General features: G+C 54.5%; 1 protein-coding gene across 1 annotated transcript in view; it reads left to right on the forward strand.

Annotated features, from left to right (window-relative positions):
- The window catches only part of LOC123350247 (deleted in malignant brain tumors 1 protein-like), a 271,642-nt gene that overhangs the window by 82,566 nt on the left and 174,279 nt on the right, over positions 1-14,797 (forward strand). The window contains exon 9 of the mRNA XM_044988732.1: positions 13,173-13,502. Within this exon, the coding sequence (XP_044844667.1) occupies positions 13,173-13,502 (330 nt within the window). The remainder of the gene's footprint in view (positions 1-13,172; positions 13,503-14,797) is intronic.

A 14,797-nucleotide genomic window follows, 5' to 3' on the forward strand; every position in this document is an offset into this window, starting at 1 on the left:
AACTCCTACAGAGCCCTGTGCAGCCCCTGAGATCACTGCTGAGTTCTGAGCACTGGGTCTGCAGCTAGTCAGCAGTGAGATGAGGAGACACAACTGGCACCTTAAAGCACCTTTAACCCCCCCCCCCTTCCTTCACAAGCTGCACTAAGCACCGTTTCACAGCCCTGGGCGCAGCACTGGGGGGGGGAGTGGGGGGGCAATAACCCAAAGTCACTCCTTTGCCTCCTGGTCCTGCTGATCCCTCAGCCCCTCTGCTGAAGAGAGACCAGGAGAAAAAAACATCCCCCCCCTTCCCTCTCCACCAGCACCAGCTGGGCTTCAGAGCCCCCTTCCCTACCGCGTGGCTGCCTTGCTCTGCACCGGGCTGCCGGGACCAACAGGGCTGCTGCTCCTCAGTCCCCCGCCGCACTGGGGGGGGGGCTGCGCTGCCGCCTCTCCCCCTCCCGGCAGAGCCCACCCTGGCTCCGGGAGCGGGCAGCTGCGAGCTCCTCCTCCTCTCCCCGGGGGAGCCCGGCAATCAGCCCACGCTGCCTGCAGAGCCCAGAGCCAGCTGGCGGCCACACGCAAAACCCGGTCCGGTCTCCAAGTCCGGAGCCCAGTGCTGGCTGCCTGGAAAGGTGCTGATTTTGTAAAATGTGCTCAAAGGGGAGCGGCTGCTTCCCCCCTTCCACCCCACTACGCTACTGGGTGGGCGGGGATGCTCCGGGGCTGGGGATGATGGTAGTGGCAGCCAGGGGCCAGTGCCTGCTCCAGGCAGGGCCAGGGGAGAAATCCAGCTCCAGATATTGGTGGAGCACAGCCCACAGCTCTGAATATTCCTGAGGCTGGGGCTCCTCCAGCCCATATAACCCGGCGCCCATGCTTGTAGGCTTTCTGCTTGTTCTTAATCACCTCTCTGAGATGCTTGCTCATCCAGCTTGGTCTACAACTCCTGCCTATGATTTTTTCGCCTTTTTTGGGGATTCAGGCTTCTGATAGTTTCTGCAACCTTGACTTGAAGTAATTCCATGCCTCCTCCACCTTTAGATCCACAAGTTCTTCAGTCCAATTCACTTCCTTAACTAATTTCCTTAATTTTTTTAAAGTGAGCCCTTTTGAAATCAAAAACCCTAGTCACAGATCTATTTTTGTTTATCCTTCCATTTAGTTTGAACTGAATTAGCTCATGATCGTTCGAACCAAGGTCGTCCCCTACAACCATTTGTTCTATGAGCTCCTCACTACTCAGCAAAACCAAATCTAAAATTGCATCCCCTCTTGTTGGTTCAGCAACTACTTGGTGAAGGAATCCATCAGCTATCACATCCAGGAAAAGCTGAGCCCTATTATTACTAGCACTTGTCCTCCAGTCTATATCTGGGAAGTTAAAGTCTCCCATGATCACACGATTCCCATTAGTATTTACTACACTGAAAACATTAAAGTGGTCTCTATCCTTATCCAGATTGGATCCCAGTGGTCTATAGCACACCCAAGCACTATCCCAGGGGAGGCTCTAATAGCTTTCTTCCCCAATGTAATTTTTGCCCAGACAGACTGTCTTATCCATTCCATCCCTTCTTATTTCTTTAGTCTGTCCCTGCCAGCAGGGATCTTGGGGAGCAATTACCACATGGGTGGGGTGCAAAATAAACTTTATTCATAAAATGCAAAAACAGGGAAAATTCAATAGTGAGGGGTATGGGGTTTGTTAAGGTAGACAATTGGGGAGGGGTTTCTTTTTGGTGAACAGTAAGGGGGTTTCAATAGTGGGGTACAACACAGCAGGATACAATACAGTGGGTAACCAACTAACACTGAAGTATAAATGTAACAGGTAGCTAGCGATTTCTATGTAAAAAGGTGTGTCACAGCAGCATATAACCAACTAATAGTTATGGAAAAATATGTTAAATAACAAACAATTTTAGGTAAAATGTGTCACAGTGGTGTAAATGTAGAATGTGAGGTGTATCAAAGAGGAAAAAGTAACCAATGGGGTTTTGTTAGACTTCAGCAATACAATTGAGGTTTGGCAGTAGGAGCACAGAGACACAGACACACAGAGCAAACAGGCTAGGAAGAACAAACAGGCTGCAAGTTTTTGGCAGCAGAGAGCGTGTAACAAGGTAGAAGGACAGAGAGAAGCTGGGGGGGGTGCAGTGGGAAGACAGACTTAATTACAATTATACAGAACACAGCAAAATCTTATCTATGATCTAGCTTAACCAAGACTACACAAATTAGCAAGTAACAAAACACAATGCAACAATTCTCTAAGCCTAACTTACAAAGTATAATGCTAAACTTAACTTAATGGGTGCACCTTATGCTAAGGATAGTTCCAGAGGGCTGAGTGGTGTGTGTCCAGGACACAGCTCCAAAGGGGGGGGGGTGACTGCAGCAGTGGATACAGCTGAAAACAGTCCAAGGCAAAGCCCACAGGAGCAGAACTTAGCAGCAGCACAAACTTATTTTCAGTGGCAGAGTGTCACGGGGTTTAAGAGAGAGGTTTTAAAACACAGACCAAGGTTTAGCTTGAGTCTGTGTGCTGGGGAGACAGAGCCAGCAGCCAGGATGGGGGGGCGGGGTAAGAGAGGTTTTAGGACACAGACCAAGGTTTAGCTTGAGTCTGTGTGCTGGGGAGACAGAGCCAGCAGCTAAAATAATAAAATAAAAGTACAGAAAGTTTCACAGAGGGATTCTTACCATCCCCCAAGGCAGCAGCAGAGGCAGAAGCAGCAAGAACATCAGAAGGCTCGGTACAGTCTTGATAATCAGGAGATCTCTCAGGCAGCAATTCGTTCTTCGTGGGGGGGGGTTCAAAAAACAGGGGGTACGCTCAAAAATAAAACGAGAGCGGAGAAAGGACCCCCAGAACCCCTGGCTTATCAGACCAGGCAGCAATGCAAGAACCTTTCTGAAGTCTGTTAAAAATGTCTGTTTATAAAGGCAAACCCTGGCAGCTTCCCGCCAGTAACTCTGATTGGCTCCCCCTCTTACAGGTAGGAGAGAAGGCAGAGAAAAAAAAAACTGCAGGCAGCCACCAAGACATGTTTGGACTAGTCCTGAGCCCAGAGGTATGACTCATGCCCAGGATCTTAAAAACACAATAGGTCTTGCAGCTCTGGACAGAGCCTACCCTACACCAAGCCCAGGTTTTAACAAGGTGATAACAGGACTAACCCTTTGAACAGGGCAGTGGTCCCACTTAGCACAAGTGGCCATCCTTTTGAGAAGGGCAATGGCTCTGGTTAAACAACTTAGGGGGCCCTCCCTTTGAGAAGGGCAGAGGCCCTGGTAAACAACTTAACAGCCAGGGAGGGGCGGCCACAGAGGAGAACAAGAACAAAATGGAGTAAGGGGGCAGCTTTAAGAAACAAAATGGAGCTGTAACAGACATAGTCTACCTCACAATTGATATACAATGCTACTCCACCACCTTTGCCTTTATTTCTGTCTTTCCTAAACAGCACATAGCCTTCAATACCTGTACTCCAGTCATGACTACTATTCCACCATGTTTCTGTTATCCCTATAATATCTGGTTTCACTTCCTGCACCAATAGCTCTAGTTCCTCCATTTTGTTACCTAGGCTCCTCGCATTAGTGTACAAACATCTTAATTTTTGCTATTTGGCTTCTCTCACATTCTTTACCCGATTAGGCACAGACATTCTACCACCAGTATCACCTATTAGACTGGTATCTACACTACCCTTCCTCCTTATGTACATTCTCCTACCCATTGCTGTATCCTTTCTTACTTCATTTTCTTCCCTCTCAATGTCAGAATCCGGCGTGGAAATTACCTGGACATCTCCCAACCATCTCTCCCAAATTCCTAGTTTAAAGCTCTCTTAATCAGTTGTGTCCGTCTCCATCCTAGAAGTCTATTTCCCGCCCTACTCAGGTGAAGTCCATCCCGAGAGAACAGTCCTCTGTCCATGAATGCTTCCCAGTGGCCATACATCTGAAAGCCCTCCTTATAGCACCACTGCCTGAGCCATCTGTTGATCATGATAATCTTGTCACACCTTTGTTGCCCTTCTCTAGGATCAGGCAGAATCCCACTGAAGATCACCTGAGCCTCGATTTCCTTAAGCATCTTCCCCAGTCTGGCATAGTCTCCCTTGATACGTTCCAGCGAGAATCTAGCCGTATTGTTCGTTCCCACATGAAGGGCAATCAGCGGATTCTTTCCCGCTCCCATTAGGATCTCCTTCAGCCTCAGGCCCACATCCCATATCTTAGCACCTGGCAGACAGCTCACCCTTCTGTTCTCCGGATCAGCTCTGGTTACAGGCCTCTCTATTCTTCTCAGTAAGGAGTCCCCAGTCACATAGACCTGCCTTTTCCTAGTGATGGTGTGATTCTCCAGTCTATCCTCTGTTCCCTCTGACTGCAAGTCCTCTCGATTCCTATTGTCCCTTGCAATCCTCTGCAACCCATCCCGTATCCTCCTGGGGCTCATATTTGGTGTTGGTATCTCCATTGACTCTTCCTATAGGACTAGTTGCTCTTCTCTTCTTCCTTGTCTTCTCACCTTCAGTGACCACCTGCTGTGCCTCTTCTTCATTTTCCAACTCCGCAAACCTGTTCCTGAGCTCTATTTGTCCTTCACTAGCCCGTCTTTTCCTCTTCCACTAGCCTTGTCTCAGGCCTGATCTACACTAGCGGGGGGCAGGGGCGGGGTTCAAACTAAGATATGCAACTTCAGCTACAGTATTCACGTAGCTGAAGTATCTTAGTTTCACTTACCTGGACGTCCTCACGGTGGCGAGTCAACTGCCGCGGTTCCCCCATCGACTCCGCTTACTCCTCCTGCCGAGGTGGAGTATGGGCATCGATTAGCCAATCGATTTATCGCATCCAGACGAGAGGCGATAAATTGGTCCCCGATATGTTAAACTCTACCCGCCGTATAGATGTACCCTTAGTCACATGCTTCCACAGTCCACTTTTCTCACCCAGCAGTCTCCCCTCAGTGTTCTTTGGTCCTGCTTCCATCTGCAAGTCTGAGCTTTTCCCTTCAGCGTTCTCATGTGTTTGCTCCATCATCCGCTCGAAGGCTATTCTAAACTCAACCAGAGTTTCCACCTGCATCTCCAATCCTCAGATCTTTTCTTCCATCAGCTCTATCAGGTGGCACTTCATGCAGACAAAACTCTTTTCAGGTACCCCCTGCAGGATCATATACATGCCGCAGCTTCCACATCCAGTCATCTTCATTGTGTCTTCCACTGCTTGGGTCACTACCACTGCTAACTCTGTATCTGTCGTAGCCTTCTCACCTAAGTCCTCTTAGTGCAGGAAACACAAACAAAACCAAAACACCACCACCCACAGCAAAACAAACCCCCAACCAGCAACAAAACACTGCCAGACCACCACAAACTCCCTTCACTAGCCTGTCTGTTCCTCTGCCTGGCTCTCTTAGTCTTCCCCGCAAACTCCCCTTGCAAACCCCAACTCAAACTCCCCTGTTTACAGCTCTGTTTGCTCGCTCCTCTGCTGCTGCAGCTGTCTATGTCTATATCTCACCCAGGGGATCCCTGTATAACTCTAGGCATCCCTGTGCCCTGTGCCAGTTGGTGTCGACTTATCTCTGGGCCAGATTCCTCTATGGCACAATGGGGACCTGGGGAACTGCAGCTTCCACTGTTTGGATTTGGTGTCAACGGAGCCTGCAGCCACTCACTCAAACAAAAAATCCAGGGCCAATTTCTCAAGATTCTGGTTTCTAATCACCGTATTCCGGTGGATTTGCATTTCAGGGAATTAGTCCCCAAGAACTGGACACAGGAAATGCAATTCTTCCTCACTTCCTGTCTTACGCAGCCTACATATTTCCCTGTCTTGTTTCTCAGCTGCCCTGTCCTACCTCAGAAGCGGCTGCATGTCAGTGGGGGGAGTCGTCTTCTTTATGCCACAATTCAATATCTATGTAACCCTTCTGCCAGTGGCGTCGGAAGCGACCAATGCCAGATTGAATATCTAGGGGTTCCTTTCCAGCAATACAACACAGATCAGGCTTGAGTACCCACCCAGTAACCTGGGACAAATACACACCACCCCCTGGGTGCTTCTACAAGGGAAAGTTTTCCCTCTTGCAAGCACAGAGTCTCAGTGCAGAAAAGAAACTTTTTAATAAAAGGAGGGAAGCCCCTCGGCATTAACTTGGGAAAACACCACAAATAGGATTTATAAACATAAAACCATGAGTAAAACTCCTCCCCCAGAGTATGTTGGGCAGTGTCTTTTGCCTCAGGTTCTTGAGTCCAGCCACCAAAAATTCCTTTAAGGTGCCCCTCCCTTCTCCCTCCACCGCACCCCACTCACAGTCCTTGTCTTGGTTAGTGAAGAGCCAGAGATCAGAGGTGCACCTGTGTGAGTTCAGCTCCCACCATGGGGGCGGGGAGGAGAGCGCCTGGCTCGCTCTGCTGACTGGGTGCTTGCTCTGGTGGCAGCTGCCCTGCCAGCCACTCACCACTATGCTCACCCTCACCTTCTGCTGCACCCGGCCTCTCTGCTGTGACCGCTGCTAGTCGCTCTCTTGAGGCCCCACCCAGCTCTCAGTGACTCTCAGCTCTTAGTGGGGAAACCTCAGTGCTGAAGCAGGCTGGGCAGAAACACTGTCTCACAGCAGGTGATTTCAGCTCCAGTGATCACTGAAACCAAAAAGACTCCTAATGGAGCCTTAATTAACTCTATCTTTGAAGAGTGGTGAGGGGCAGATTAAACCATCCCTAGACCTCTTACACAGAGCCCACACCCCTCAGCAGGAACACCCATTTCCACCCCCTCTCACTCTTGATAGGGGTCTTGTGTCTGAGCCCCCTGGTTAGTGAGTTCAGTTCAGTTGTGGGTGACCCCCTCAGTCAGGGCAGGCTAAGCACAGTTCTGCTGCCCTTTACTCAGACAATCAGGATAACAACATTTCACTACCCTGCATTCAAGTACTACAGTGATTTGTAACCCAGCACCAGCCAACACAGCTCTGTCTGCTGGATAACTAGGCAGAGTGGATGTGTTCTTGTAAACACAGTCTGGTCCTGAAGCCTTTGCTCCTCCCCAACCCCAGCTCATCACTAGCTGTCAGGGGAGAGCTCATTCCCACCTTGCTTACCCCTAGCTTGTTCAGCCATCAGACTGTGCATCCTCAAGATCCAGTCTTCTAATGGGGCTCTACTCCACCACGTGTGACTGTCTGTATTGCTGCCTGTAGACAGGCTACTCACCTCCGCGGCGCCTCCTGCTGGTTTTCCTGGGGAATTGGCTCTTTTTCAGCCCGGAGCACTCTCTGCAGGCCGGTGATCCCCCCCTTTTCCTATCGGCCCCGTGTCCCTCCCAGGACCCAGTGCCCCTTTTACTATAATTGGGTCTCCCCCTCCCAGGGGAACCCCCACCCTACTATCCCCACTTCTCCTCAGTAGTGGCCACTGACAGTCATGGTCTAGCCCCACACCCTGGGGCAGACTGCAGTATCAGCCCACTCATCACAGGCAAGGAGGGTTGGGACCTGCTGCTTTGTCCTACCCCTGGGCTGCCCTCTGCAACCCACAGTACCTTTGGCCCACTGCTAGGCCGCAGCCTGGGGCTTTCTAGGCTGGAGCTTCCCTAGCTCCTCAGCCTGTTCCCAGCCCTGCTTCACCCATGTACTTTACCTCTGCTCATAAGCAGCCAGGCCCATCCCTCTCTGAAGCCAGAGAGAGACTGTCTGTGCGCTGGCTTCCCTGCCTCTTATAAGCCCCAGGGCTTCAGTTTGGGGCGTGGCCCCAGCTGCAGCCACTTCTTTAATCAGCCCAGCTTCCAGAGCCACCCCTCTCAAGCCCTGTCAGGCAGCATTTCAAGCCCCTCCTGGCAGGAGCAGGGTCCACCCTGCTACACACCCTCCCCCTCAAGAACCCCTCCGGGGGGGGGGGGGCAGGCGGGGTGTTCTACCGGCCCAGCATTCGTCTCAGCTGGGCCCGCAGGGAATCTCTTCCTCGCTGCAGGCCCTCCATTGCTTGGAGGAGCCTGCTGACTTCCCCCTGGTTCCGGGTCCCCACCATAGACCTCCCTGGGAACCCACAGAGGACCCCTTCAGTTTGGGATCCCAAAGTACGGTGAGGCCGTTTTGCCCCAACCCCTTTCTGCTTAGGGGCCTCGGTCTGGACTACCCCTTCCTGGCGGGGGGTCCTAGACCGAGCCTCAGTTACCGGCATGTCCCCCTTCTGCCCCAGGGGGCATTGCCTCCTGATCTGGCCCTTAGTGTGGCAGTGGAAGCACCCTCGAGGCCTCCCCCTGCCTCGGCCCCAGTTTTGTGGGCCCCAGCCCTTCTTTCTGGGCTTGGCTGGGCCCTGCGAGCTCCGTGGGGGCACTCCCTCTTCAAGTGTCCTGGTTTCCCACAGGCCCAACAGTTCCTTGGCCTTGGCACCGGCCTCCTGCCCCAGGTGCCTGGGCTCCAATGAGCTCCAAGTGCCCTCCCGTGCCGCAGCTGAAGCAGCCCCGCTTGCTGCTCGGCGAGCCGGGCCCGACAGGCTCTCCAATAGTAGTCTCTGGAGCGTCTCTCCACCATTTTGGGATCAGGTAGACTCTGAGTGCCCGGTCCCGGACTCGGGGCCCGGGCGACCGGTCCTATAGGGGCCTCGGCCTCGAGAAAGTCCTCCATAAGCCTGATGGCCGTGCTGAGGGTTTGAGGACGGTGTCGCAACACCCACGCCCTCCCGGGAGTCGGGAGGATATGCACGAACTGCTCGAGGACGAGCTGCTCCGTGATGTCCGCGGAGGTTCTACGCTCCGGCTGTAACCATCGACTCGCTGCTTCCCTTAACTCCTGGGCCACAGCCCGGGGCCGGACGCCCGGAGGGTAAACCTTTCCCCGAAACCACCGTCGAAAGGCCTCCGGGGTGACCTCGAAGGCATCTAAGATGGCCGCCTTCACTTGAGCATAAACCCGGGCCTCCTCGTCTGGGAGGTCCCGGTAGGCCCTCTGAGCGGGCCCCGTCAGATAGGGGGCGAGGAGGGTCACCCACTGCTCCGGTGCCCACCCGGCCACTGCCGCCACCCGCTCAAAGGTGACGAGATAAGCCTCTGGGTCATCCTCGGGCCCCATCTTGGTTAGACGCACGGGTGGCGCAGGGGGTGCAGGTGAAGCGGCCCCCCCGGTGCGACGTCACCGGGGCTCGGCCACAGGGCGGCGAGCTGCTGGAGACATTGGGTCTGTTGCTCCTGATGTTGGACCCCCAAGGTCTGAAGTAGCTGCTGCTGGTGGGCCCCCAGCTGCTGTACGAGCTGCTGCTGCTGGCTCTCGGCCAGGAGCTTAATAAGGGCCTCTACCTCCATCTCTATCTAGGGCCGTCCTCTTCTGGGCAACTGTCGCACAGTCCTTGCCCAGGCCTCTTGTATCAGGGGCGGACCGCTATGCCTGCATTCTCCACCATATGTAACGGGTCGGACTCACCCCTGCGGCACCTCCTGCTGGTTTTCCTGGGGAATTGGCTCTTTTTCAGCCCGGAGCGCTCTCTGCAGGCCGGTGATCCCCCCCTTTTCCTATCGGCCCCGTGTCCCTCCCAGGACCCGGTGCCCCTTTTACTATAATTGGGTCTCCCCCTCCCAGGGGAACCCCCACCCTACTATCCCCACTTCGCCTCAGTAGTGGCCACTGACAGTCATGGTCTAGCCCCACACCCTGGGGCAGACTGCAGTATCAGCCCACTCATCACAGGCAAGGAGGGTTGGGACCTGCTGCTTTGTCCTACCCCTGGGCTGCCCTCTGCAACCCACAGTACCTTTGGCCCACTGCTAGGCCGCAGCCTGGGGCTTTCTAGGCTGGAGCTTCCCTAGCTCCTCAGCCTGTTCCCAGCCCTGCTTCACCCATGTACTTTACCTCTGCTCATAAGCAGCCAGGCCCATCCCTCTCTGAAGCCAGAGAGAGAATGTCTGTGGTCTGGCTTCCCTGCCTCTTATAAGCCCCAGGGCTTCAGTTTGGGGCGTGGCCCCAGCTGCAGCCACTTCTTTAATCAGCCCAGCTTCCAGAGCCACCCCTCTCAAGCCCTGTCAGGCAGCATTTCAAGCCCCTCCCGGCAGGAGCAGGGTCCACCCTGCTACACTGCCCCACAAGCACACTGACAAGATCAGGCTAAGCCACGTTTCTGCATTGCAGCAGTGCCTCCAGCCCAGTCCAGTCAGGAGCCCATTAAGCCTAGCCCAGGATCTGGGTCCCAATTTGTAAATGGGCAGATACACGTTAGGGCTTCTGAAAATGCATCAGCACGTCAATCTCTCTATCCCAGAGTTGCTGCCCCTCTGTGAGGACACAGCTGAGAGCCCAGCTCTGCCATCATTCATCTGAGACTGGTACTGGGCTGGCAGCACTAGACATGAGGGCAGCAATGGCTGCCACAAAACGATGTTGCTAAGTCAGTTTTGGCAAGTCAGGAGGAACCGCAGGGGCAGGTGTTTGCTTCAGGAGGGGGCCGATCTGCTTGTAGGAAGTGTGCATTGCCTCTGCACTGGTCGGAACCATTGTCAGCCTGGTGCGCAGCAGATTCCTCCGGACATCCGTGCGCTCCAGGCAGTTCTAAGGGGCATGGACTCTGGGTGATGTTTTCAGGGAGCTATGGAGCCAACACATGGAAATTCGATGCTGATGTCAGGCTAAGGCAACCACTAATGACATGGGTGACTGTGTTCAGCTCCCAATCACCAAGATGCTTATGTCAGTGTCTGCCCCGCAGCACTGCACAGTATCGCACTAGAGCGAATTCCAGTGCCAGGAGTGAGAGTGTAAATCTGTCCCCCAGGAGGGACAGTGCATGGGGTGATCTAGGGGAGCAGTGCATGGGGTGATCTAGGGAAGCAGTAGGTTAGACTACCCTCCAGTCTGCCTAATTAGGTGACAGCCTAATTAGGTGAGAGCTGGCTGGGAGGGGAGTGGACAAACTTCAACATTGCCCAAGTGATTAGCCTGGTCAGTGGTGGGGAGCCCTTGGCAGGCAGTTGCTGTGTGCAGAGACTGGTCAAATTTGTCTGTAGGAGGCGCTAAGTTCCCCAGCGACACGAGAGATCAGATCAGGCCTGCACAACATACGGCCTCACTGTGCGGCCCGCCGAGGGATTCTAAATCTCCCCCCCACGGCGCTCTGCGGGCAGTCCAGAGCCCTTTGAATCCCAGCCGCGGCCAGGAATCAAAGGGCTCTGGGCTGCCTGCAGCCGCGGGGAGCCCAGAGCTCTTTAAATCCCAGCCGCGGCCGGGAATCAGAGGGCTCTGGGCTGCTAGCAGCTGCGGGGAGCCCAGAGCCTTTTAAATCCCAGCCGCGGCCAGGAATCAGAGGGCTCTGGGCTGCTAGCAGCTGCGGGGAGCCCAGAGCCTTTTAAATCCCAGCCGCGGCCGGGAATCAGAGGGCTCTGGGCTGCCAGCAGCCGCGGGGAACTCAGAGCCTTTAAAATCCCAGCCGCGGCCAGGAATCAGAGGGCTCTGGGCTGCCCGCAGGGGCAGGTAGACGAGAGCCCTTTAAATCCCAGCTGCGTCCGGGAATCAGAGGGCTCTGGGCTGCCCGCAGGGGCAGGTAGACGAGAGCCCTTTAAATCCCAGCCGCGGCCGGGAATCAGAGGGCTCTGGGCTGCCCGCAGGGGCAGGTAGACGAGAGCCCTTTAAATCCCAGCCGCGGCCGGGATTTAAAGGGCTCAGGTCTCCCTGCCCCTGCGGGCAGCGCAGAGCCCTCTGACTCCCGGCCCCTGGCCGCTGATTGCCCTCTCCCCAGACCCCTGCCCCTAACTGCCCCTTGGGACTCCAGCCCCTATCTAAGCCTCCCTTCTCCTTGTCCTCAACTGCCCCCTCCTGAGACCCCACCCAATTTCCCCCCAGGACCCCACCCCCTACCTGTCCCCTGATAAACCTCCTGGACTCCCATGCCTATCTAATTGCTGCCTGTCCCCTGACTGCCCCTCCGAACCTCTGCCCCATCCAACCCCCCCTGCTCCTTGTCCCATGACTGCCCCCCGGAACTCCCTACCCCTTCTCCAACCCCCAAACCGCTTACTGTGCCACTCAGACCAGCGTGTCTGGCTCCGTGCAGCTCCAGACAGTTGCTGCCATGCTCCCCCATGGAGCCCACAGCCCTCTCCCACCCCCAGCACCTGCCTTCCAGATTTGAACACCTCAAAATTCAGGAGTGCTCAAGCTCGGTTTGGGCAGCTTTTACTTCATTTCTCCCAAATCCAATATACTGATCCACTGTAACTTGCTGTAGAAAAAGTAGGATAAAATTGAGCAAGAAATGCTTATTAGGACTGGAATTGCTATTTTCAACAGCCATTGCCTTTTTGTTTGTTTAAAAGGAAGACAGTGATATTGCATTGGCAAATTCCCCACAGAAAGAAAGAGTGGAACAAAAGAGTAATAAAGGCACCTCAACTTTTCCTCATTTATGGAGGGCAGTCTTATAATATGCATCCAGATATCATCCAATCACACAAGCTGAGAATTGTTCCACTTTACTGCAGCTCTGTAACCACATGGGAACCAATCCTGTCTGTGTTCTGTGCACATCCAAAATTCCGGCTGAATGACCCGCCCTGGGAGCGAGTTACCAGTGACCCAGGGCTGGGGCGGCAGGAGGTGTGGGAGGGGGCACTGGTGGTGGGGAGCCCAAGGCTGGAGCAGCAGCAGGGTGGAGGGAGGGCACTGGTGGGGAGGAAAGGGGGAAGCCCAGCGCTGGGGTGGCAGGGGGATGTGTGTGGGTGGGGGGAGAGCCCAGGACTGGGGCAGCAGGAGGGTACGGGGGGAGCCCAGGGCTGGGAAGGGGGACAGCCACATTTTTTTTTGCTTGGGGCAGCAAAAAACCTAGAGCCGGCCCTGCCGGGTTCCCCCAGCCGCCGGAGCCCCGGGCCCTTTAATTTGACCCTGAGGGCTCCCAGCCACCTATTTAGCTGGGAGCCCATGGTTGATTTAAAATAAAGTATCACCTCCCCACCCCCAACCTTCCTTTTTGGCCCACAGCTGTTTTGGTGGGGCGGTGCTGGGGAAGGAGGGTTTGTTTCCGCAGGGCTGGGCGACCCTGGGGCGGGGTGTTTCCTCGGGCTGGGAGGTTTCGGCCCTCAGCTGTTTTCTTTGGAGGAATGTGGCCCTCGCCGCTTTACGAGTTGTGCAGGCCTGGATCAGATGCACAGGAACCTCCCTGAGTGTTTATTCCCTTGGATATTTGCAGACGCTGGCATCTCAGAAGTGGCTCAGATCCGACTGGTGAACAGCAGGAGTCACTGTGCTGGGAGGGTCGAGGTGCTTCGCAACCAGCAGTGGGGAACTGTGTGTGATGACAGCTGGGACTTACAGGATGCCGGAGTCGTATGCAGGCAGCTGGGCTGTGGGACGGCATTATCAGCACCAAGAGGGGCTCGATTTGGGCAAGGATCTGATCGTATCTGGCTGGATGACGTGAACTGCGCAGGGACAGAAGTTGCCCTCTCCGATTGCAGGGCTCAGCCTTGGGGAGTGAATAACTGTACCCATGGAGAAGATGCCGGTGTTGTGTGCTCAGGTAACTTGCATCCATTACGTCAGTGTGGGTGGTACAGGGATCGGGCTGGGAAGCTTTCAGCACAAACCCGGCTCTCCTTTCTGAGTCAACGCTGACCCCAGTGCCCAACATGGTGTTAAGGGCCTGTACTGCAGGTAGGGAGGGTGTGAGTTGGGGGTGCTCTCCATTTGCAGTTGTGCTGGCCCTGATGCCCCAATGCGGTGCCATGGGCCCCTAGCATGAGGAAGCCTTGTCTGTGCCCGCTGGGGGCAGCTCCCCGACTCCCTCGGCCATAGGCCACACAAGCCGTTCTCTCTAGGCCTTGTGGAGGGGGGTGACCGCTGTCGAGATTGGCAATATGCTCGCTTCACCCCTCGGCTCTCTGAGCGTCCTCCTGCAGCACCCAGTCCCTGTCTCACTGGGCATCACAGCAGTCACAGATCTGCTCACAAAGGACCATGGTCCCACCTCCCATCTCTGCCCCAATCAACACACAACCATAGATCCCTTCATAGTCACACCAAGGACAAGGGATTTCACAGAGTGTAGAGATTCCAGGGGGAAAGAAATGGTTCCATGGCCCATAAAATCATACCACGCTGACTAGAGCCTAGACCCATTGAAGAAGATACTTTTCTGTCTGGTAGAGCAATGCTCACCCCACAGTTCTTCCAGGGTTTTACTTCAGGCTTGGTTGTGATCTCCTGTTCCTGACAGAAATGCTGTCAGCTGCCTCCTGGGTGAAAGGGAGCTCTTGTCCTCTCTCCTCTTTATTTGTAGGTACAGACCATTGTCTCTTCCCAGAGGGGGGTCTCTCTTTGGAGACTTGTGCTGAGAGTCCTTTGTCTTTGTAAATTCTCAGGCCCCCATTGGGCCCAGACAGTGAATACAGCCTGTCTCCACGGCTGGGCTTTGGTCTTTGATTATCTCAGCATCATAATGACAGGAAAAGAACATAGCATAGAAACCATCCTGATTACATCAATTATTTATGGCTACCCTGAAGGTGAAGGTGAAGGGGTGTGGTGGGGGTGGGGGTGGGGGGTAGGGGTGAGTATTCACAGATATCCAGAGAGCCCTGGAGGGTTTGTACTGTTCTTCCTTACTGAGAGGTCAGTTACTGGGCAGACATCTGACCATTTAAGTTATCAAGGCTTTGGCTACACTTACACTTCAAAGCGCTGCCGCGGCAGCACTTTGAAGCGCTAAGTGTAGTCAAAGCACCAGCGCTGGGAGAAAGCTCTCCCAGCGCTGTCCGTATTCCACCTCCCTGTGGGGAATAACGGACAGCGCTGGGAGCGCGGCTCCCAGCGCTG

Source organism: Mauremys mutica, chromosome 15, assembly GCF_020497125.1.
Source record: "Mauremys mutica isolate MM-2020 ecotype Southern chromosome 15, ASM2049712v1, whole genome shotgun sequence".
Lineage (NCBI taxonomy): Eukaryota > Metazoa > Chordata > Testudines > Geoemydidae > Mauremys > Mauremys mutica.